Source organism: Sciurus carolinensis, chromosome 5 (genome assembly GCF_902686445.1).
Source record: "Sciurus carolinensis chromosome 5, mSciCar1.2, whole genome shotgun sequence".
NCBI lineage: Eukaryota > Metazoa > Chordata > Mammalia > Rodentia > Sciuridae > Sciurus > Sciurus carolinensis.
In genome coordinates, this window is record NC_062217.1 from 100,649,416 (window position 1) to 100,675,221 (window position 25,806).

At 41.2% G+C, this 25,806-nt stretch overlaps 1 protein-coding gene across 1 annotated transcript in view; it reads right to left on the bottom strand.

Moving 5' to 3' along the window:
* Frmpd2 (FERM and PDZ domain containing 2) overlaps positions 1 to 25,806 on the bottom strand; it is a 138,577-nt gene that overhangs the window by 60,552 nt on the left and 52,219 nt on the right. The window contains 7 exon segments of the mRNA XM_047553810.1: positions 2,430 to 2,615; positions 8,075 to 8,230; positions 18,653 to 18,791; positions 19,450 to 19,588; positions 19,979 to 19,983; positions 22,156 to 22,334; positions 23,981 to 24,052. Coding sequence (XP_047409766.1) covers positions 2,430 to 2,615; positions 8,075 to 8,230; positions 18,653 to 18,791; positions 19,450 to 19,588; positions 19,979 to 19,983; positions 22,156 to 22,334; positions 23,981 to 24,052 — 876 coding nt within the window.

Below are 25,806 nucleotides of genomic sequence, written 5' to 3' on the forward strand. Positions count from 1 at the left end.
TAAATTGTCTTTCTATTCCCTTTAAAGAAAAATGATAATACAAAAATGTCATCATATGGAAAAATAATCAGAGTATGCCACCAAAATTTTGAAAGAAAAAAAAAGTCTATAGAGTTTGTCAGGGAGTTAATTATAAAATTATTTTCTGACTTTTTATGGTAGTTTGTATTTGTAACTTTGTAATTTTTTTTTCTTAAAGAAGGCCCTATATAGCTAAAATTTCTGTTCATATGCATTATCTTTGGAGAGCTTAACTAATTCTGATAAGCAAGAACAATTAAGTTCCTTGTTTTAGAAAGAATGCTTATTTGAATAATTAGACCATGCATAAATGCCTATGCACCTATGAATCATATACTTTGAAAATGGTATCTTTCTCTATTTCCTTGGCTACTTCCAAGCAGGCTGGCAAAATGAATGATCTATAATCATTTGAAGCATCTTACTTCTGCTATTAATAAAAAAAATTATACTAGCTTCCTGAGTTAATTCTCTTATTAGTCACAGTTTCCTATATTGTGCTTGCACAAGCATAAAAAAGTTCAAGTCATTTTCTGTGGAAGATACTTGGTTGGTGGCAAGCAGCTGGTGATATTACTTCATGTGATGACTTTTCCATAAAAATAAGTCATTCATGCCAAGGAAGAGGATTATTATCTCTGGAAATCCTAATTAAGTCATGTTTTTAAACTACTGAGTTTGTCTTGTGAACCTGATGACTTCCTGGCTTTAATCAAGAAATTATTCTAGGTTGTGGGGAAAATAAATATCTGTAAAAATTAAACTGATTTATACATGAAGTACTTGCATAAGGGGGACCAATGAATTTTATGGCTAAAAAATTACATTTATCAGAATTACTATTTAGAATATCTGAATTTTTATGAACATTTTAAAACAAATAATATTGGAATTTTCGAGCGCGTAGTGAAGAAAGTAAGAAACAATGCAGTAGAATTAAATTAATTCAGTGTTAAAATTCTTCAAGTATATTTTCATTGATTTAAAGTAATTCAAATAATTAAAATTCTGAAAACTTCATGGACATAATATTGTTTATATTTAAGTTTGAGTGAAAATAATCTGGGGAAAACTTCAGCTTCCTTATAATACACAGGGCTACTTTAACAAACTCAAATTGTGCTCAATTATTATCTACATTTAGATACAAGTTTTTCCCCCTTTAAAAAATGATAATTTATTGTGAAATTCTGTGAGGAATCATATTTAACAATATATTAACTTCAAAAGCCAAGATGGAAGACATGAAAGAAACATTCAGAAAATGAATAAAAGCAATTTTGCTCTACTTGGAAAATTCTAATATCAGATAATAATAAAAATAGAGATCTAGTGAGTAGAAAAATTATTAAATAAGAGAAATTAAATAGAAAGAATAACTATATTTTTATGGGCCACAAGACCAAGAACTTGTTTTAATGATCACCATTAAGATAATATGGATACTGATCTGGATGGTCCATGAGACAGGAATGGACATTCAACTACCAGGGTGCCAGTGACAAATGATTGTAACTAAATTCAGGAAGTATACAAACTCATGAATGGTGTTCAGATACAATTTTAAATATTGTATGTTTATAGGGAATTTCTAGGATTTTAAATTTTCAATGGGCAAATTCTGTGTGTCCTATAGAACACCTGGGAGATGACTAGGTGTTTGGCACTCTGCGTGCAAAGGGAAAATTAAAAAAGAAGAAAGGTGGGTGTGGCAGGACATCCCAGCTGCTCAGGAGGCTGAGGCGGGAGGATTGAAGTTTCAAAGCCAGCCTCAGGAACTTAGCAAGACTGTAAGCAACCTAGAAAGATCCTGTCTCAAAATAAAACTATAAAGAGCTGGGGATGTGCTTAGTGGTTATTTGCCCTTGGGTTCAATCCCTAGTACCAAAAAAAGAAGAAAGAAGAAGAAGAAGAAGAAGAAGAAGAAGAAGAAGAAGAAGAAGAAGGAAGAGGAAGAGGAAGAGGAAGAGGAAGAGGAAGAGGAAGAGGAAGAGGAAGAGGAAGAGGAAGAGGAAGAAGAAGAAGTTTCCAAACTTCGCAGACTCCATTCAACCTGCAATCTATTCTCCTCCTCCATCTCCCACCTCCAAACTTGATCTCAACATTGATGGATTCCCCAATTTCGGGAAACTTTATCTAGAGGGAAAGGAAAACCCTTTAGGCTGAAGACTGAAGACCCTTCATCAGGACTTGTGAGGGCACTGGCAAGGGATAGTAGGAAGAATTGGCTTCCTGGAGACCTCCCAAAATTACCTAGTAGACTTCTTCCATATACGCCCCCAACCCCATGTATCAGTATGCAGGTTAACTTAAGGCTGAACTGTGAGCATGTTTGGTGGCTCCTTTAAAGGGGCAGCAGATCATAGGAAAAGGAAGCACAGGTAATTTATCAACTAAGCTACACTCACATAAGTTGAGATCTTCCCAGTTTCTCTCCACTGAAACCGTAAAGTTGCAATTCTGCTGTTGTTTTTCACTTCGTATACTATGACACCTTTAGCACAGATGCCCAAAGCCAGCTCCTCTTCTGGTTTCTTCTTCTCTGGGAAAACCTGGTGAACCAGCACTCCATATTCTGGGAGCTTCTGAGTGATCTAGAGCAAGAAAAAGTTCCATTTAAGAGAGATAGGCATGCTGGTTTAAAATAATGGGCCCAAACCATTCCGGGAAAAATACATTAATAGATAGCTATTATCACCCAGTAAGTCTGGAAACACCCAGCTAAACATTTTCTTATGAAACATACCCACACCTCTGATATGATGACGTGTGTGTAGTGTGTTTTAACTCATTGAATCTTTTATTTGTGGAAGTCCTTAAGCAACACTGGGAACACAATTATATGACAGTAAAAGAATAATTCTGAACACGTGTTTTTGGAATTGAGGCTCTCCTGGAACATCTCAAGTTAAGTAATTCCTTTTTCCAATTGTGTAAATCATAGCCACCTGTGGCATTATCTTGTCCAACTTCTTTATGTTACAGATGGAAAAACACAGGCTCAGACACAGAAAGCAAACTTCTGAATCATTGACATAAGTGTCAAACCAAGATGAGCCATAAGCACCTTGCAGAGAAAATGTCCCATCACTTTAGTATTTCTTACCATGCAGCAATGCCTTCATAGGATCCCCCACAGTCCCAGATCTCTCAGTTTACCAGGAAGCTGAATTTGCCAGGGGGCTAAGAGTCAATCAGAGTTGGAGACTGCATCTGGCCAACTAAATTCTTAAGAGAATTTAAGACATAAATTCACATACGTGTTTTTATGTCTGAATGGTAGTTACGTCTCTATCCTGGTCTCTCTCATCTTATCTTCACCAGGCAGAGGATTCCAGTTGTCATCCTGATGATGCACATGGACCCACAGCAAGGCATCTTGCTCCAGGCACTTGCAATCCTCTCAGAGGGTTTCATTGGTGGTATCTGGTACCTCATCTCTACCCCCTAGCAGAGAGTACCATGTCCTACCCAATCTTTCTCACCCCCAAGTACAGTCACAAAAGCAGGGACAAATTACAGCTTTTGTCTCTCTCAGGTTCATTGCTGGCCGCTCTCCATCTGTTGATAAATAATCTCTGCAGATGGTGATAATCCCTGTAGATCCCATGACTCTCCACATGGTTTCAAATAAATTTCTGGATGCTGAGACTCTTCTTTTAACTTTCGAGAGACATGTCATCTTCATTATCATTCAAAACAGTATTTATTGAGCACAGACGTTGAAATAACCAGTGACCAGGTTGGGCATGTGATTAAGGTATGACAGAGTAGAGTCACCCCCTAAACAATAAAGTGAATTCTTTTAAAGAATTTAATGTGATATTTCTTTAAAAAACCATTTTAAAGCATTAGTTTTTATGAGACTACAAATGCCTTTGCTAGACTTGCTTACACTTGCTAATCACTTAGTGTTTATTTATTTTTTAATTATACTGAGAGGGTTATAATACTTGAGTACTGGTATCATTCTTAAATGATAGTGTTATGCTAAGCATTTCCCATGCTTTATTTCATTATTTGTTCAATCTTCACAGCAATCCTAAGAGATAGGCATAGCTACCTCTTTTAGAAGGAGAGGATGGAGGCACAAAAGGGTTAAGTAATCAGGTCAACTGAACAATTTGTCCCTACAGATCAAATTCTTCAGATTCTTCAGTTAAGTGAAAGTTTTTTTTTTTTTTAACAAAATTCAACTTTTCCCTGAAAATGCCACTTCATCTTTTATTCTTATGGCATAAGGAAGTCAAAGAGACAGTGGATACTACTGTTATAGGAATTTCATTTCAGTAGGAAATGGTTGATACCTGTAACAGTAGTATCTACTGTCTCTATGACTTCCTTATGCCATAAGAATAGCTGCAAAGCATACAAGTATTGCTTTACACTGTATCTGATACAGCTTGATGGTCCAGATCATTACTTGCAAATTAATGATTCCTGTTTTAGCCACATAACCAAGTGTCATCATAGCTGTGTTCAGGAAAGGGAAATAAACGCTTTGGTATCTACTACCCATTGATCAGCTACTGGTTACTTGGAAATTATTGGTGACCCTTCTGCCCAAACTGTGCTGCCATGCGGAGTTCAGCCTAGCTTTACCATTCACTTGAATTCATATGCTGCAGATAACTATATTCAACCTTTCCCTGGTTTCCAAGAAGATCAAATTTCAGGTCCATTTCATGTCACCTCTTGGCATGCATGCCCAAAACATCAAGTCCTATTAAAATAAATGTAAAACAAAGTACAGGACCAAGAAAGCAGTTGGTGTCGATACAGTGGATCATTTTTATGTGGCAAAATCAATCTGAAAGAATGCTTTCAATTCTCTTTTACTACATATATCAGAACAACCTTCTATTAATGAATATGATGTTTTAACTTTTGGTATTAGTATGTTTTAGTAAAAATATCCAAGGGCAAATGCATCAATTAATATATCTGAAAGACAAATTGTTTAGTTGATCCAAGTAATCATCCAAAATTTCTGTTTTGGAGCCAGGACCAGGAATATGTTCATGTGAGACTGTTTGTTCCTGAGTCTTCACTCTAAACTAAAAGACAGGGGATATAGAAAGCCTGGAATCATAAATATACAAAATGTTTTCAAGGGCATCTTAAGCCTGGAAGAAATAAAATAACATTATCTGTCTCTGCCCCCTGTCTACTAGGGAATCTCCCATGGTGTCATTCATCCAATATGGGTATTGCCTAATTCCTTCTCAAAGGGTCATTTCGTCTTCATGTGATAAGGGCCATCCTACTAGGGTCCCCTGTCCTGACAGCAGACATCAAAATGAGACTGGAACCAGGTGATCCTGTCCACCAGCCCATGGAGCACAATTGCTTTACCAAAAACTGTTGAAAACAATTGCATTGTTATTTCTAGGTGTTCGCTCAGAGATTCACAGCAACTCATATCCTTTAACCCTATAATTCCACTTTTTAGAATCCTTCCTAAGAAAACATGCTGATTAATCAAGACAATCCCTTCTCAGAATTCTGTTCAGTGCAGACTTGCCAGGAAAGGTTAAGGAGACTAGCCCTCAGGTAGTGCATAGTGTCCTAAAGACAACTCTGCCTTAAAATGGGTGATGTATCAGGCAGCTCTTACAAAGGATGTTTACAAAGCATTTGCAATTATCTGGAGAATGCATTTGTTATAATTCTAAGTAGCGAAAAATACAGGATACAACCAGTATAAGTTCAACAGTTAAAAAACCAAAATCATTTAATTACATATCACAAGTTGTAGTTGTGTGGGAAAATGGGTCTGTGGTTCAGGAAGTCTAGAAAACAGTGAGTTAACCTTAAACAGGGTGTTCTGGGGTTAATATGCTACTGTAGCTGTGAATCTTCCAGAGAGAAGATGGTATTCAGTGTTACCCCCACCCTGGATTTCTGCCAAGTCTGCTTCTATTGTGAGATGATGAACCAGCAGAGTTAGGCATCGTGATTGTTTTTGAGTTTTTTTTAATAAAATAAAAGAGCTATGAGGAGCTATGATTAAATAATCCAGCACTATTTATAGAGTAACTGATCTCTGCTATAGGTTCTAAGGATCTAGGGCCCTCCAGGCATTTACAGCCTAGCAAAAGAGATAAGAAATACCCAGAAAAGAATATACTGCACATTGTCTTAGCAATGTTTAAACTACTTGTTACTATCAACCTGTAATTCCACTCAAGAGATTCTATGCCTAACAAATTAAGCAGAAATACAGCTAAAGATTTATATAAAAAAATACTAATCTCAGTATTGTTTACAACAGTCCCATACTGGAAAAAATATATGTTCATTTTAAATATGTGCATACATACATACATTTGAATGCATAGAATAAGAGAGGAGGGTGAATATACAAAAATGTAAATGCACTAACTCCAAGGGGCAGAATGATGGAAAATGTTTACTTTTATAATTAAAGAGAAAAAAGGATTTGTTTCAACACACTCACACCCTAATGAGGAAGGTCCCAGTGTGCTCTGGGGTAACAAAGCCCTGTCTAGTTCATCTCTCTGTGCCAAGGGCAAGCAGTCTACATCATCAGCAACTCAATCCAGTCCACCAGGGGAAACTGGGAAAGCCAGAGTATTCCTTGATACAATGAAGATTGCATGCAAATGAAATCAAATCTATTCAGGGCTTCCTGTGAAAGACTGGGGAAAACATGTTTTCTGCATTTTTGCTTCTGAGATGGCTGCTTTTAAAATCATTTTTCATTGTTCAATCATGGAAAGGAGGAACACAAACAGTGAGCCTAGCACACAAAGCTGGGCTTGGGAGAGGATGGCAGAGAGTATCTACCCTAAGAAAATTTCCCAATGGGCTGAGTCTGTGGCTTCTCAGCTTGGTTTTTTGGTTCTGTGATCACTTACCATTAGAGAGCTTTAAAGACCACACTTGTCCCTCATCAAGGGAATGCTACATTCTCTTGACAGGAAACCCACATGAAGACTGGACTATGGAATGTAGCAAGTGTGTTTCTGTTGGGGCTTCTCAAATGAAACCCTTTCAGGTTGACCCATGATATCATTGGGAGGGTTCTGCCAAATGACCAGCCAAGAGAAAAGGTCAGGTCTCATCTCAGTAGTTTTTCTTTCAAGCATTCATCACTGTTAAAGTCATGAAAATGTGGACATACTATTTCTGCTCATGTCGGGAGGCCTCATGTACAGAAAAATACATAATTTTCCTTGCTTTCTTTTGAAACTGCTCCCCAAATCTAAAAGTGCAGTCATATATCCTGTCCTGAAGGATCCAGAGGACCCCCTTCATAGACCCCCAGCTGCACCTGCAAGGAAAAGTGATCACTCACTCCTCACCCCCAATCCCACCATCTTGACTGAGAATCATTGGTATTCTTGTTCTCACATGCATTTATCACAGTGTTACCTGCCTCTGACTATGTGGTATCAACCCAGAACTTGGAACTCAGCAGAAGCAGGGAGCACATGTTTTTGTCTCCGTTTCCCACAGTACCTGACCCACAGTGAGCAGAGTTTGTGGAGTGAGCAAAGGTAGTCGTCATCATGGATGCTTGTGAATTTATGTACATTGAAATGTTGCTGCTTTTACTTGAGGGATGAAGAGAGTGGAACAGAGCTATGTTCCCAAGCATGGACCACTAGCTGTGTTGTTCTGAAGACAGATACCCCAAGTCTGCACACTAGAAGTCCTCTAATGACTTTGCTAGGACTCACGCCACAGTTTTGTATTTCAGTTGTCCTGGGTGCCATGCATAGGAATGTGGTCTCCCTATCTGCAGAAAATTGTCAATGATGCTGCTCTAATTTGAAGATAGGCCCTATAGCACCCACCTTAGCCTGTCAAATCCTATTTGGAGTTAATTTCCCATGCCACCTGCTTCCAGAAACCTCTCCAATCCCCTCAGAGCCAATGGAGGTTTCTTTCCTCCTGTAGTTTGAGATTCTGGCCTGCACCTACTTTGCAGGTTGAGCCCATCTGGTCCCCAGAGAAGGCCTCAGGAGGGAACACTTGCTGCATCCCCCTGAGCACCAACACATCTCTTAGAGTCCCACGATCTTACCTTTAGGAACTCCAGTTCAGCATCCTCTCCCCATGGTGCAGAACAGAGTCGGTGCATCTCTGAGACTTCAACTTGGACCTGGACAGCAGTCATTTTCTCTATCAGGCTTGCTGGGATGTAATCTTCAACTCGAAAATATGTCTTACTTTCTGTTGGCTGTAAATAGGATGCAGAAGAAAGAAGCATAACCAAGATGTCTTCTGTGGGACTATGAGCAGAAAAGAAATGTGTCTGTAGTCACAAACCCTTTAGGGCCCCATGACAAGGCTGCTTCTTTGAGGTGCCCACTGAGAACATCATCTGCTAGCAGGGTAAACCATATGACATGAATAGAAAGGAGAAAAGAAAAGAGTCATCCATTTAGAAGTATTTTTTGTATGCCAGGTGGTCTTTAGAACTCAGTAGACTAGCAATCCTTACAATAAATTTGCAAAGAGGCAGTATTACTGCCATTGCCAAGATCCATGAGGAAGGAAATCATTTCATTGATGCAAGGTCACACTATTGTAAGTGAGGCTACAGTCTTCCGGGAGAGGCTGGAAGGTCAGGGTCACCCACTACCTGATACTGAGTTCTCTGGACACAGACTCGGACAGAGAAAAGAATGCTGAAGTTCATGTAGGAGTGGTCTCAGGGTGCTCTGTAAAAAATGAAGGCAGCTTCTCTGATAAGTGGATGATGATACATAATGGGAGGGAGGGAATAAGGCAAGAATGGAGGATGGATGGATTGTGTAGAGGGAAATGAGATGTGAGGAGGGGTGGGGGAAGGAAAGATAATGGAATGAGGAGACAAACATCATTACCCTATGTACATGTATGATTACATGAATGGTGTGACTCTACTTTGTGTACAACCACAGAAATGAAATTTGAACCCCATTTGTGTACAAAGAATCAAAAAATTTAAAAAAAAGGAAAAAAAAAAGAATGAAGATGGCAGGATTGGGCAGAGAGAGAAACTGACCCTGCTTTTATGTTTGTGAATCAACTTTCTACGGTCTCAGGATGATTTTCTCAGTACCCTTGAGAAAACCATTGCCCCCAGCTTTGAAGGCAATTACATACAAGGAAACAGCTGGAAACTGGAAGAATCTGGTCTTCTCTAGGCAGAGTGTAGGTGAATTTGTCTGACAAGGGGACCTAAATGGAACAGTATATGTATGCTACATCTTACACTTCAACTGTGCTACCACCTTATGGTGGTGGGCTGAGAGTCCTCCAGCCTGGTACTGGCCCATGCAGATTCCAGGTTCTTTGAGTGCAGACACTCAAAGGGAGAGAAATTGCTCAGCAATCTCATGCATTAAAAAGTGTTTTAGGTTGCTATTAGAATGGCCAAAATCTGCAACACTGACAATACTCAATGCTGGTAGGGATATGGAGCAACAGGAGATCCAAAAGGGATGCAAAATAGAGTAGCCACTTCAGAAGTGAATTTAACAGTTTCCTCCAAAACTGACCATACTCTAGTCATAGGATCCAGTAACCACATCCTCTGGAATTTTACCTGAAAGACCTGAAAACCTATGTCCCCAGAAAAACCTGTACAGGGGACTGGGGATGTGGCTCAGCAGTGGAGTGCTTGCCTAGCATGCATGAGGACCTGAGTTTGATCCCCAGCAACAAAATCCAAAACCAAAAACTTGCACATGGATGTTTATAGCAACCTTATTCATAAATGCCAAAATTTGAAAGCAAAGGCTATCCTTCAGTGGGTGAGTAGATAAATAAACTGTGGTAAATCCAGACAATGAAATATTTTTCAAGCTAAACAGAAATGAGCTATGAAGACATGAAGAGACATGGGGGGATTTAAATGCATATTATGAAGTGAAAGAAATCCATCTGAAAAGGCTACATGCTGTGTGATTCCAATTGTATTACATTCTGCTATGAAGACAGTAGAAGATCAGTGGTTGTCAGGGTTTAGGTAGAAGAAGGGATGACCTAGAGCTCAAAGGATTTTTATGGCAATGAAACTACTCTACATGATACTATGATGGCAGATATACATCTTTATACATTTGTCAAAACTTGTAAAATGTACCACACCAAAAGTGAACCCAAGACTATGGACTCTGGGTAATAGCATTTAGTTAAGGTAGGCTCATTGGGTTATGAAATGTGCATTCTGGTGCATAAGGTTTGTAGTGTTTATAAAGGGATAGTGTGTGTGTGTGTGTGTGTGTGTGTGTGTGTGTGTGTGTGTGTAGGGGCTAAGGGATATAGGAAATCTCTGTACTGTTCACTCAATTCTTCCATGAACATAAAACTGCTCTGGTGTGGTTTGGGTCTTAAATGTCCCCAAAGGCCCATACACTAAAGGCTTAGTCATCAGCCTGTAGTGCTATTGAGAGTAGGTAAAACCCTTAAGAGGTAGGGCCTAGTGAAAGAAAGTTAGGTCACTGGGGTGGGGGTTGTCTTTGAAAGAGATATTGGGACCCCAGCTCCTTCCTCTCTATCTGTCTTTTTGTTTGCCAGTCTCCAGCTGGTGAGTAGCTTTGATCCACCACAGGCCCCTAACCATGATGTTCTACTTCACCATGGGCCCAAAGTAATGGGACCAAGAAACCATGGACTGAAACCTTTGAAACCTTAATATGAAATAAATCTTTCCTTCTTGTAAGTTGATTATCTCAGTTATTTTGTTACAGTGATGGAAAGCTGACTAACACATGCTCTAAAAAAATAATGTCTATTAAGCTGGTTGTGTTGGTGCCGGTCTACAATCCCAGTGACTTGGAGGCTGAGGAGAATGATCACAAGTTCAAGGGCAGCTTTGGCAATTTAGTGAGATCCTGTTTCAAAATAAAAAAAAATAGAAAGGGCTGGAGATGTATCTCAGCTCAGTGGTAAAGCACCCCTGTGTTCAATTTCCAGTACCAGAGTAAATAAATAGCCTATTAAGACACTTGGGTGTTAAAAGAAAAAAAAAAAGGCTTTAGAATCTTTAACCCAGCATCTCATTGCAAGAATATATGTAAAAGAAGAAGTCTATGTGGAATTAAAAGGCTCCAGGCACAAGTACATTCATTACTATTTCATTTATAAAAGAAGATCAGAAGCAATTCAAATGATAATAATGGTAATTATCACTTACATGGCAGTATCAGGTGAATCCCCAAGAGTAAGAGAATGGACAAGTGAAGGCAGACCCAGCCCTGTGGACTCATAACACGCAGTCACTATAAATGATCATCAGGAAGGCCATAGAAGACATACACTATGAAGTAAGAAAGCAGACTACAAATTGAATGTGGCAATCTTTACGACTGTATAAAAATCCCTGCATGTGATCAAGGCTGGAAGAGAATATGCCCAGAGGAAGGTTGTTCTGCCATGATGATGTGATTAAGGAGATTTATTTTTGTACTAAATTGCCTTTGTCTTCCTTTTTAAAATGCAAATGTAATCATGTTACTTTCCTGCTTAAAATTCTTCAGGGGCTCCCAATCTTTCACAACAGTGGCTTGCTAATCTTTTTTTTTCCTCAGCACCAGAACCACTCATCAAACAAAATATAAGCCCTTAGGAGGGCACACTAATTCCCCCTGATGTGACACATGTTACATAACCAGCCCGATGGCTACCTAAGCTCAGTCCATGGTGAAAAACCTGAAGCTTCCTGGGTACACTGGCCTCCTCCCGCCCACTCAATGACACAAAGAAGGGATCTCCCCTCCCTGATGCCTTTGAAGTTCCCACGACAGCTTCTGGTGCATAGTGTAGCAAAGTTCTAGAAATGTGTCCTGGTTGACCTCTCACTGGCTTACCTAACATCATAGAGCTGCAGTTTTCTCAATTGAAAATGCAAATAACCTAGCTTTTCAGGGTTAATTAAGGATTAGGTGGTGCTAAGCATGAAGCAGGCAGTCCATAAATTAGGACTAAGCAAGTAAATGTATAAATGAATTAGTTTTGTGTATCCTATTGCCTTCATACACACAAAAAAGGTAAAAGGTCTGCATTGGGAGCCACATGGTGGGCATCAGAGAACATCTCAGAAATACTCTGGACCCTAGTGGCACCCAGAAATGTTAAGACTTGGCAGGATTTGGGGGTGGGGAGTCATAAGTGGAGAATGAGATCAGATGAAGCAGAAGGAAAATGGGGTCAAACAGAAACTGGATAGGCACAGGAGATCAACAGAATGAGGCATCATAATGGTTAATTTTGTGTGTCAACTTGAATGGGCAATAGGATGCCCAGATATTTGGTCAAATTTTAGGTGTGTTCCTTAGGGTTCTTTTGGACAAGATTGACATCTACATTAGCAGACTAAATAAAACAGATCACCCTCATTAATGTGGCAGGTGTCTTAGCCCATTTGTGCTATCATAACAACATACCACAGACTGAGTAATTTACAGAAAAACAGAAATTTATTTATCACAGTTCTGGATCCTGAGAAGACATCAGCACTGGTGTCTAGGGAGGGCTGCTAAGTACTCTGCTTCCAAGATGGAGGCTTGCTGCTGCATCCTCACATGGAGGAAGGCAAAGGAAAATGGGAAGGGCCTAAGTTAGTTTGTGCCAACCCTTTCTTAAGGCACTAAACCTTTCATGAACCCTTGTGACTTGTTCATTCCTCAAAAAAGTCCCACTTAATGCTATCAAAATGGAAAGTAAGTTCCAATCTGAACTTTGGAGGGAACACATTCAAACCATAATAGTAGGATTCAAGCAATCTGTTAAAGGCCTAAATAAAACAAAAAGACAGACCCTTCTATAAATAAGAAGGAACTACTCTCTTCCTTACTGTCTTCAAGCTGGGATACAGGTTTTCTGCCTGTGGGCTCAGACTGGAAATACACCATCTGCCCTCCTGGGTCTTCAGCTTGCCAACTGCAGAACTGGGGACTGGTCAGCCTCCATAACTACATGAACCTATTCCTTATAATAAAGCAACTCTAGGTAGAAGGATGGATGGATGGATGGGTGGACAGACAGACAGAGATATCCTATTGGTTCTATTTCTCTGGAGAACACAGGCATATATAGTAATACAGAGCCAGGACTGGGCCTCTAGGACCCTGGGGAAAATTTTGCCATTGGAAAGATTCTAAACCTGAGTAAGTGTTATTCAAGCTCCCAGGTGCCCTCAGTGGGCCTGCCCTGCAGTGTCTCTAAGCATTATAGTTAGACTCAGGTTTCACATCATATGTCTGAAACCATAGACATCATGATGGTTTACTGTTGTGTAATTTTATATTAAAGCATACCTAATTCTGGGGAAAGGGAAGGAAAGTTTGCCAACAGAAATTGCTATGTGCCAGACACTATATATGCACTATTATTTTCCGTTCTACAAATGAAAAAGTCAAGGCTCAGAGATGCCCAAAGTTATGTAGCTACTAACTACTAATAGTCAGGCTTTGAACCCCATTCTGTCCAACTCCAGGACTCTAGGATTACTCCTCTTGACCTTAGAGTCTACTAAGGATAGACTACATTGCCCCTGGAAAATACCCTGTCCCGTCCAATCTAGCCACATGCATGAGTGGTCTAGAGCCTACAGTAAAGACAATTGGAAGATTCACAGGGGCACCAATAACTCAGAGCACCCTCCCAAGGGTCCCAAATGTAGCAACACAAAGGCATAAAGGGCTGACCCAAGCCCCCAAGTCTTAGGGCTGACACAAGCCCCCAAGTCTTAGGGCTGAGGACAGAAAGGAGCTCCAGGGTAGATATTGACAGGGCTGGAGGAAGGAGAGTGAGGAAGCCAGGCTAGTTCTGGGAACTGCCTTCCTGGGTCAGTTTGGTGTCAGTAGCAGAAATAAAGTCCCAAATGTAGCAAACTCTTGGACCATGGAGTCTCCATGACTTAGGAGAATGGGGATAGGAATGGGAATTGCACTACAAGTCCCTGGCAAGCAAACTGCTGACTTTTCTGATGGATGGTCTATCTATAGTGCCATCCAGTCCAGTAGCCTGAACTCAGTTCATTTTCCACTCAGACCAACAGCTCTTGGGCATATTCCCTGTGTTTCAGGTACCACTTTGGTTCTAAGGAAATGAATAGAACAAAACAAACAAAACCCCTCAGGCATATTTGATTCGAACAGGAGTATGTTAATTGACTTTTCATTATAGTGACAAAATACATGAGATAATCAACTTTTTAGGAGGAAAGTTTCATTTTGGCTCAGTTTCATGGTCACTTGGCCCTGTTGCATTGGCCTTGTGGTAGCACTGTATGACATGGAGGGAATGTATGGAAGAGAAAGCGTGTTCACCTCATGGCAGCCAGGAAACTAAGACAGAGGAAGAGGTGGGGCCAGGATTCCAATACTCCCTCCAAGAGCAAAACCCAGGGACATAATTTCATTCCACTAGCCCACCTCTTCAGGGTTCTCAAGCCTCCCAATAGCATCACGAAAGGATCACAGATTGGAGACCAAGTCTTTACACATGGGCCTTCAAGGATTTTCAAGATCCAAATTATAGCAAGGAGAATGAAAATAAAACTGATAAATGGATTTATCATGCCAGGTGATTATAAATACTATGAAGAAACATACAGCAGTGTGAGAGAATGCAGAGGGACTTTGGAGACTCCAGAACTTGGTAACAACTTCCAAAAATGTTCTGGGAATTGTTGCAAGGCAATACTGGTACAGTCAGAGAAGTGTTGTTCAAACCATAGTCTACAAACCATTTGAGAGCCATGAAATCAGTTGGCAGGCTCTTAACCAGCATTTTTTAAACTAGAATAGAAGAAGAAATATCAATGTGCATCACATGTAGAAAGGGTACAACTTATTTCCTGAAAATTTTGCTTCAGTTTTGTGTATGTTTGTGTGTGTGTGTGTGTGTGTGTGTGTGTGTGTGTGTTAGTGTTGATTATAATGGACATCATTTTTAAAATTATGGGTCACGGCACAAAACATTTGAAGCCACAGTTCTCAAAAACAATTTTTAACTGTTGAGCTGTCTTTGCTCTTTAACCTATCGCTGAGATGAGGCAGGCAAGTCGTGACTAAGTTAACCCCTGATTCTCCAGTCCATGCACATTTGAGGATTGAAAACAGAGTTTTGTGAAGTCATCCACATACAATGGTGACTACAGCTCATAACAGAGAACACAAACTGGGCAGCTTGAACAACAGAAAGTTATTTTCTCCATTCTGGAGGCCAAAAGTCCAAGATCAAGGTGTTAGCATATTTGTTTTGTTTTGTTTTGTTTTCTAAGTTCTTTCTCCTTGGCTTGCAGATAGCCACCTGCTGTGTCCTCTGTGTCCTCACCTGGCCTTTCCTCCTCTGTGCACTCATCCCTGGTCCTCCTGGTGTGTCCAAATGTTCTCTTCTATAAGAATTCTGGTCAGAATGATTTAGGACCCATGCTAATAGCCCCATTTCAACTTCATTGCTGTGTGAGTGTGTGTGTGTGTGTATTACTGGGGACTGAACCCAGGGGCATTCTACCAATGAACTACATCCCTAGTCCATTTTATTTAAATCTGGCCTCAAACATGTGATCCTCCTACCTCAGTCCCCCAAGTTGCTGGGATTATAGGCTTGAGCCACTGCATCTGGATCGTCACTTATTTAAAGCTCCTGTCTCCAAATACAGTCACAGTCTAAGGTACTAGAGATTATGGCTCCATATATAAGTTTTGAAGGACACAATTTATTCCATAATGCAAGAACAGATAGAATTTTGACTAAGCATGGCTCCTTTTCTCACCAGGAATATAGCATTGCTAACCATTTAGTGTCAAAAGGTAATAGACATTTATTTTTGGCCATGCATAACTGCTTTCTTTCTTTCTAGAAATGCATAACCATCATCCCTACTTCTCAGTCTATGCACTTTGTGTAGTGTGAACTCCAACCCTGGCTTCTAGGGCAGCCATGAGATTCAAGTCCAGAAAATCGGAGTATGGCATCTCCCTGTACAATTGATTAAGCATGAACACTTGACTCAATCAGAACTAATGCAGTGAGCCCAGGATTTCCCTGGCATTTTTTAAGAGAGCCCCTCCCCTTTTTGTGCTAGGAGCCTGGAGGATGGAAGTGGGAAGCCACTGAAGGCAAACCTGACAGAGGAGATGCACCCCAGAGATGCAAGAAGTCTAAGTCCTGAAACATCATTTGAGTCCCTGGAGCCCAGAAGCCCTAAACATGCTAAGCACTCCTGCCCTGGAGGCTGAGGAGACAGAAGAGGATCCGTGTAAGTTTTATAGGGCTGAAGGCTTATAGCAGGGGGTAGGTTAGGGAAGGACCTGGACCTTTTAACTCTGCAAACCAATAAAAAAAAAGTGACATGTTTTATTCAAGACAATCTGAATTTGATTGTCACTTGCAAATCAAGAGAGCACTGACTAATCAGCACTGGTTAAGGGTATAGGGGAGATGGTAAAAAGGCCCAGAGGGTAGAGGGAAGGATTCAGTCTACTCATGGGACAGGAAAGCTATGCATTTGAGGCCAGCTAGGAAGAGGGTTAAGACTGTGATAAATATGCAGACACTAGTGGGAAAGCATACAAGGCCCATGTATGTACCAGTTCTTGGGATCAAGGATTTAAAACGTCTTTTTGAGGATTTCTGGGGCAGAAATATGGGGGTATTAAACCTTTTTATTTCTTTCTTTTGAGCTCTGGACTCCTCCTTCAACAGCCTCATGTTGAAGAGCATCTTTCTCCAAGTTGAACATTCCCCAGTGATACCCAATTATTGTCACATAACAGATGAGCATCCTTTGAGATAAAGTCCAGCAGTTGTTATGGTTTGGATTGTAGATGACCCCCAGGCCCATATACTAAAGTCTTGGTCACCAATGTGTGGCACTATCAGGAGGTAGTAGAAACTTTAGGAGATGGGGCCTAGTGGAAGGAAGTTAGGTCATTGCAGGCATGTCTTGAAGGTGATATTGGAATGCTGGCCCCTTCCTGTCTCTCTCTTTGCTTCATGGCCAGCAGGAAATGAAAGATCTGCTCTGCCACACACTTGCTATTATGTACTCTGCTGCCACAAGCCCAAAGCAATAGGGTCAAGAGACTCTGGACTGAAACCATGAGCCAAAATAAACCTTTCCTCCTATAAGTTTATCATCTTGGATATTTTGTGACAGTGATAGAAAGTTGGCTAAGCTGGGCACAGTGGCACATGCCTGTAATCCCAGCAGCTCAGGAGGCTGAAGCAGGAGGATCATGATTTCAAAGCCAGCCTCAGCAAAAGTGAGAAAAAAAGAAAGAAAGAAAGAAAGAAAGAAAGAAAGAAAGAAAGAAAGAAAGAAAGAAAGAAAGAAAGAAAGAAAGAAAGAAAGAAAGAAAGAAAGAAAAAGAAAGAGAAAAAGACTGGCTAAATGCCAGGGAACAGACCAGTGGGAACTTAACGTCCTTTGCTCTTCTCTGTTCCTATTAATGCATTTGGAGATGGATCCATCATTTGGACCTTACATTAAGTGACCTGCTGGATCACTCGCTAGTTCCCTGTTGAGGTCTGTGGTAAGTCTATTCCATTTTAAACATAGATGAGGTGCATCATGAACTGAAAGCTATACTATACTTCTCTCTATAAAAGTTTACTTTGTTGGTCTCCCCTTCCTGCCTGGCATCCCTATTTTAAATCCTACTTAGGTAAACACATATATTATCATCATCCCTCCCTAGTTTCAGGCATCTGCAAATTTGAGAAACCAGTCTCCTCTATTAAATTTCCTGAGGACTCTAAAAGAGGATCATCACAAGCAAGTTCAATCAACGAAACTTAAACAGTTTTGCTTAACCAACAGGATTTGGCAAAGACTTGGGCCAACAAGATTTGATCCACTCTTTGAGAGAGAGTATATCCCAGCAAAATCAGTACCGGCATTACAGTAAGACATACCTGTACTCAAATTTAGACTTTAACATTACTAACCACATGAATCACAGATTGTTCTAGAAAATGTAAGTGATGATACCAACCTTGCAAAGTTGCTATAAGAGTTAGGTGAGTTAACAGTAGGTCAGTGGAAAGGTCAGTGTGATCTCTTATTTAGAAGATTAGAACATTTAGAACACATCAAAACCATAACACTCCTAAAAGCAATAATTTATGTATTTATTGAGTTTCTATTATCATCATCAGTAATAATTACCAACCTTAATAAGAGATCACACTGACCTTGCCACTGACCTACTGTTAACTCACCTAACTCTTATAGCAACTTTGCAAGGTTGGTATCATCACTTCCAAAGTCCCAATCTTGGACTCTGAATTTACAAAGCTGTGAACTAAATAAACCCTTTGTCTTTATAAGTTGGCTGTTTTAGTTATTTCATTGTAGTAATGCACAGTTGACTAAGACAAGGAGGGAACTATCAGACTCGAACTACATTTCAGTGCATAAACTTGATTTGTTTATCTATGTATCCCCCAGAGCCTAAGAAACAACACTCATTGAATGCATGTTGAATGGACATATGGGTGAAGTTAATGGTTGGATGGATGGATGCAATTGATTCCAATCTCAGTGGTAGATAATAATAATACTTCTCAAAAGCAGAGTCTCCACATTCCTACAGTCCTACCCATCCCATTATAGTTTCTCCAATGACCTCACGCAAAGGTTCTAAGTGTCCACTCTTACCTCCTTAGGGTAATTGCCAAACTCAGCCTGCAAGGCAAGGACCCCCAGCTGTAGCAGCGTCTCATCGTTGCAGTACAGCCTCTCCTCAAGGATGTCTTTACGAAGCTGCAGGTAAAACTGATGCCTTGTCAGGCTGTCCCTAGCAAAGAAATGCAGAAATAAAGAGGGTGGAATGCTGAGAGGTTAGAACACTACAACAGAGGGCTTCTCAGTCTGAGAGATGGGGAAAGAAGGGAAGACAGGATATAATCCAATAGAACCCAGAGGACAAGCCAGGAAGACCAGTGTGGTCTCCTTCATCCACACCATGATCCCTTCCCGTGGTGAGGGTTTCTCTGTGCCAAGCACTTCACACACACCCAAGGAAATGTTTGTTGCTGTGGTTGGAGAAAGAAAACTGATATTCAGTTAGGTAGTGTTTCCATAATCAAAGGAATAAAGAAATTACCACCTCCAACTCCAAACCCATCTCTCTCTCCACCAAGCCTCATTCCTAGGCCATTGGATTGTGTGTAGAGGGAGAAAGAAGCATGTTTGGGGTTTGGGGAGAGAGGCCTTGAGTAGCCTATGTTTGAAACACAAAGAAAAGTTTTCATTTTGACTGGAGCCTCACTCAAAATCTGATTGTCCCTCTCATTTTATCATGTTAGAGTCAAATCAAGAGAAGACTAATCACCATAAATGTTGTCATTTATATGTAATTTACGGTCCCAAAGCACTTGCCTACCTATTATCTATAATGCCAGGGGATGGGCATAAACTCCTTAAGGAGCCAAGGAACAAGTTGCAGCACTCACTGTAGCAGCCCACAGTGGCTGACAAAGAACTTAATCCTCAGAAAGAGTGTGAAGGTGTCCATGGAGGTCTTCAGGAGCTGCTCTCTCCAGCCTTCAGGGGCTATTTTGCACAATCTTGTTTCATTGTCCAGGAAAAGAACTCTTTACCTAAGATGGAAATAGAATTTGGAGGGAGAAGCAGTAGGGTAGGCCCCACCTCTCAGATTCACAGCCCTGAATAAGGGAGTCAGATGTGAGCTGTTAGTGTAGGGAGAGCAGGACTGAAGTCCCCCCATACCTGGTACCAGGGAACTTTTGTTGGAACCAATAGGGACTGAGACCAAGAGATAAAGAAGAAAGGATGAAGGAAGAAAAACTCAATACCAAGAGGAGAAACCATATCCACTGGTTCTGCATCCACAAGTTTAACTGACCACAAATCAAAAAATGTTTATTTTGATTTTACATGTACTGTACATGTACAGATTTTTTGTCCTTTAGGGAACCTAGTAATGCAGTACAACATCTGTTTAGATAGCATTTACATTACATTCACTTTTATAAATAATCTAGTGATGATTTAAAATATGTAGGAAGATGTGTGTAGGTTATGTACAAAATAAGGGGCTTGAGAGTCTGAAGATTTGGATGTCTAAGAGAATACTGGAACTCATTCCCTAAGGATACCTAGGGACAATATTTTTGTTAGAGAGATGTCCCTTAATATCTGTTTTCCAGCTATCATCTTATAGAAATAATATTATAAAACAATAGAGTATTATTAAGTTTCTGCCATGTCAGGTGACATCTTTCCTAGTCACAGGCATCTTATGAACTATTTGTTTGTGTCCTTCTAGAATTCATCTGTTGAAATCCTAACCCCCAAAGTGAGACCTTAAGGAAGCAATTAGGTTTACAAGAGGTCTTGAGGTTGGGGCCCCATGATGGGATTAGCATTAGCATCCTTATAAGAATGGGGAGATATACCAGAGTGTTCCCTCTCTCTCTCTCTCTCTCTCTCTCTCTCTCTCTCTCTCTGCCCCTCTCTTTCTCCCATGTAAAATCCCAGTGAAAAGGATACAATCTACAAGCCAGGAAGTGGGTCTTCACCAGGAACCAAATCAACTGGCACCCTGATCTTGAACTTGTCAACTTCCAGAACTGGAGAAATAAATGCCTGTTGTTGAAGCCACTTGGTCTATAGTATTTTTTATAGCAACCCAAACTGACTAAGACAGGATGCAAGTAGACTCATATTTGTCCTTTGACTTTAAAAACTTTAGACTTTAATTCCTACTGAGTTTGTCCTCTAACTCCTCTGGAAGGGAGTTTGGATCAGCCCAGTCAATGAAGGCAATACGCCTACCCCTCCGCTGTCTTCACAGGTGAACCCCACCCTCTCTGGGTGCTCCTAGCCATTCCCTGGGGACTGCTGTGGGTCAGTACCCACCCTATACTGCCATATACCCAAACAGTTCCCTCTTCTCTATTCTTCACCCTCTGAGCCCAGGATGTACTATAGCAGCTTGCCTGGGGCAGGGGAGTGGAATCCTGCTCAGAATTAGAAGGCAGAGTTTTTAAATGGGTACCCAGTCTTTTTCCTTAGGGCATGTATGTGATGGAGATTGGGGCAGCTGTCTAGGTGGTTCTAGTGGCCATCCCCACTCAATGTCCAGTCCTCCATCCTTGCTGCTAAATCTGACTCTCCACACCAGACTCATCCTTCTCTTAGGGTCAGTTTTCCTCCAGGGATGGGTGATTTCCAGTACAGTCTATTTGACAAACCCTCCCAAGATGGTCATATCAAATCCCAGAGGTAGCCATTTTCCTGTGATTTGCCCATGAGGCTCCATACTAAGCTGTACTGGGAACTGTCCACTTGGGAAGGGCTCAGGGGAGACCACCTGATTGAAAGGGGCAAGTAGAAGATACACCCTGAGGGTCCATTCATAGAGTTTTTATTTAGATCATGTTATAAATCAATACAAATGCATTGTCTCCTGAAGATGCTTTTTTTCTTACTTTGCAAGAGTGAACATCCATTGATATGAACACATCAAAGCATATTATGATCGTTCTTTTTATTTGTACAAGGGCTCTTGGGAAGGGCTGATGAGAGCTACAGGGGGGTGAGGCCACTCCTGCCAGCACCACTGTAGCACAATGAATAATCACAAGCTTGTCCTATTGAAGCAGAACAGAGGAATATTGAGATCATTACACTTAAGCAGTGTGGGCTAGAATCAGCATTTAACCTGAAGGTCCATAAAATCTCAACTCAACCTCCTTCCACTAACCAGTCACAGAGTGGGTAAAGAATTCAACCGCAGCAAAGGAATATTTTCAGTTTAAAAAAAAAAAAAAAAAAAAAAAACACAAAACAGGAAAAGTCCCTTAATGGAAGGACAAATAGAAAAAAGAACCCTCCCCTCACTAATATCTTTGAATGGATTCTTAACTTAGGCTCCTGGGGGCAAGGTACTCAGTCCTGTTTAATAAGATAGAAATGTTTTCAACATTTGCTTGTCTAACTTCCATGCAGAGATTGATCATCCGGACCTGGCAAGCCACAAGCACCTACAGTACCCTACACTCATTATTTCCTGATAGTCTGCACACACTTGACACATTTTACACACACACACTTGAAGTCATCCCCATGCTAACCAACATCTAGGAGCTCAGCTATCCAGATACCTGGGTTCCCAGGGGCTCCCCAAGAGACACCCACCTTTCAGGTAAGCCAAGCCAAAGTAGGTGACCTCCCCAAGATTGATGAAGGACATGACAGCATTGAAGACAGCTCCTGCTGTGGACTCAATGTCACATTTCACCTCCAGACACTGCCCACTCAGCAAGACCACACAGAGGTCCCTGAGAGCCAAGTAGGATTTCCCTTTTTTGGTCTGAAAACAATAATAGTATCAACTGTCACAATAACCATGAAATGTTACCTTTAACCTGTGTTTGTTACTTGCGCACTTTGCATACATCATCTCACTTAATTATTAAATAACCCTAAGGCATGATTATGATTCCTATTTAGCAGAAGAGAAATGGAGGCTCATCTGAGATGGTAAGAGACTTGTGCAGAGTTGCACAGTTAGCAAGAGACAGAACCTAGATTCAGATCTGAGCTCTCTGCCAGGCTCTGCAGGAGTCAGGAAGACTAGAAGGCAGGTCTGACCCATGTCTTTCCCCTGAAGAAATCCTTGGGCTCTGCTTGCCCTCAGGATTTAGCAGAGAATCACACACCCCTCCAGGTATCCATCAACCTGACATTGTCCCCCCAGGGTCCTGCTGAGCACAGGTTAATGAAATAAACTGCAGAGAGAATTTGGACAAGTGCAGATTCAATGAGAAATGGGGTTGGAGCAAGGGGATTCTAGAAATCAGTCAGCAGAGCTGCAGATACATACCAGAGTCTGCCTTCTGCTTTGTCTGCCTCTTTGGATTATTGCCAGGTTCATCTGCTACCACAGCCGGGTCCTAATCACCAGCACCCAGGCACAGCCTCCCAGGCAGCTCAGTATGGCTACTCTGCCTGACTTTGCACATACACTGCATATGGGGTTGGGAGTAGCAGAATGCTCTTCCCCCCACCACAAATTCCTACAACTCTGCCATGTCAGGCTCAGAACTCCTCCTTCTCTGTGTCCTTCTCCAAGAGCTGGGGCTGAGGATCCACACACCCCCACTCCACTCCTGTCTCAAAGCCTAGCTCAGGGCCTACTCACTCCTCCCCTGGGAAGTCTTCCTTGAAGGACAGCTAACAGACTGGTTTGTGGTGTTAGTGCTATAGGGACCATGCCCGCAGTCACACCCTGATCTGCACGACTCTACAGGGGGCCATGTTCGTGTTAGGTGCCCCGAGACTGGGAAGGGGTCACCCACTTGCATTTGCCTTCTGCCTGGACTGTTCTTCCCTAAAAGCCCTCTTGCTTCTCTCCCCTCTCTCTCTTCATTCTTGTCTCTGCTCACTGGTGCCTCCTCAGAGCCACTTCCCCATGTAAAAGGGCACTTCTCTCCTCCCCACCACCCCACCATCTCCCACCCTCTTCCATCCTTATTGGTCTTTTCCTTTTTCTGTTTTTTTTTTTTTTTTTTTTTTTTTTAACACAAATCACTACCTGGCATTCTTTTATGTGTATGCATACATTTGCCTATCCTTGCCTCTCTCTGCTAGAATGTAAGCTCCACATTAAAAGGACTTTATTTTCCACAGTGTAGATGGGGCCTAGAGTAGAGTCTGGTATACGCTAGATGCTTCTCACAAATACTCTGGCTAAATGAGGACATGAAGGCTGAATTGAGGACCAGCAGAACTGAGCTCAAAACCATAGGAGGTTCCTCTCAAAGGGGAAAGAAAGGTGCTGAAGGACAAGGGGCTACAATGCCACTAGCATGGCTCTGGAGGGAGTCTGGAGGACTCTGAGCACTACCAAGACAACAACATGTGAGACCCCAGTCAGAATGCAGCCAGCTCCCAGGCTTGCCTGGCTGGGCCATTCTCTCCCCACCTCCCCGCTGCCCAGTGTAAACCAGTAATTACCACAACAGATCCAGGCAGATGTAGGGTCACGGGGGCCTCTCCAGCCAGTAGTAAGAACTCTGGCCTGGAAAACTGGAGAAAATATTCAGAGTCACTTACAGTGGAGAAGAGAAGATGGGTTCCAGGTTTGAGGTCTGGATTTCCCCTATGGGATTACCTTCCCCTGCCTCCCCCAACCCTTTGACCCCAAGCCCCAAAGAAATAGGTTTCAGCAGTATGGGGTTGATTTGTGCTGAAGCCTCTGCTGGGCTGACCACCTCAAAGCAGAGTTTTATAGGCAGGGATAGGATATTGGTGATGTTCTGGGTCTTAAGTTGGATATAGGGATGTCTACATAATTAAATATTCATAATTCACACAATATTACATAAAATATCATTTGTATTGAATGCATAAAGCACATTTATATATTATGTGCAATAAAACAATGTTTTATTTTTATTGTTTTTTTTTTTAGTTATACATGATGAATATACCACAGTGAATCTCACCATTGAGTACATTCACAAGAAATTAATTTAAAAAAATAACTGTGGGTAAATGGCAGAAAGATCAATAGAGGGAAGGAAATAGGGGTTGGGGAAAGGGAAGGGGAAGGAAGAGGTACTGGGGTCTGAACTAAAATAATTTTTTAATAAAACAAAACTACCTTGGTTTTTAGATTGGGGCATAGATTTTCCAGTCTGAATGTTGAATGAACAGGGTGCATAAGCATCTCTCAGTCTCAGTTTCATAATACTTCATGTTTGTATCACACTTGTGACTAAGAGATGCTTTAATCCTCTTTAGATTTATGCACCATCCTTTCGGGTGCATGTTCTCAACCCATTTTACAGAGGAGGAAATTGAGGCTCCATGAGTCTAAGTTAGCTGGTGGAGTCATAAATCTAGCAAGTGGCAGGGTTGAGTGGCACTTCTAACATGTCCCCTAGAGTACTCAACAGGATTCCTGTCTCAAAAGGTCTAAATTCCAGCCATGGATTTGTCTGTGTCCTGAAAAGTTCTCAGTGGATGTGCCTTCAGTGACTGATTAGAAAGAAAAGCTTAAAAAGTAGCAAGGCATGTTCTGCTAGTGCCTTACACAACAGTGGCTGCAAACTTCTGGTATCTTCAAGGCCTCCAGGAACCCCTCTTTGACACCACCTCCTCTGCACCCGTGAAGGCCAGAGAATGGCCTTGGAGGAATAGCGAATATCAGGTGGGGCATGTGGGCCACACAAGAGGAGGGATATCCGGAGGCTATTTGCTCTGCTCATCTCTAATTTGTTAAGAGGCTTTAAGAAAATCTCCCTGTGACAGACAGACAAATGCCTTCTAAGGACATCTGGATCTGACATTCCAAAGAGCCCCAGACAGTAAGACAGAAGGCCAGGGGAAGCAACCTCCTCACTGAATAGCCTATCCAGAAGGGGCTCTTCATAGCTCCAGGAAGCAGTGATATCATGGTAAATGTAGCTTTGCATGGTCGTAAGATAAGTTTTGCAGCTAATGGCAGTATCATATAGTATCTTAAAAAAGGTGTGCCTATTCTAAACACTGGTGGTATAGAGTGATTGCCTTTGCCAAAATCAGGGACTCTTTATTTCAGGTTTGCAAATGCTCCATCAATAACTAAAACTAGGATAAAGCTTGGCATCTCTGCCTTCACTTTATATCTCTTTTTTATTACCTTAAACTTTGGGTCAACTCCCTGCTCAGCTCTGCATGCAGGTATGTTAATCATTTAAGGAGTATTCATATAGAAATTACTTAAACAAGATTTGCTAGCCTTAAACTTACCTAACCTATCTCATTCCTCTTCAGGACTGAGGCAAGATGTATAGCAT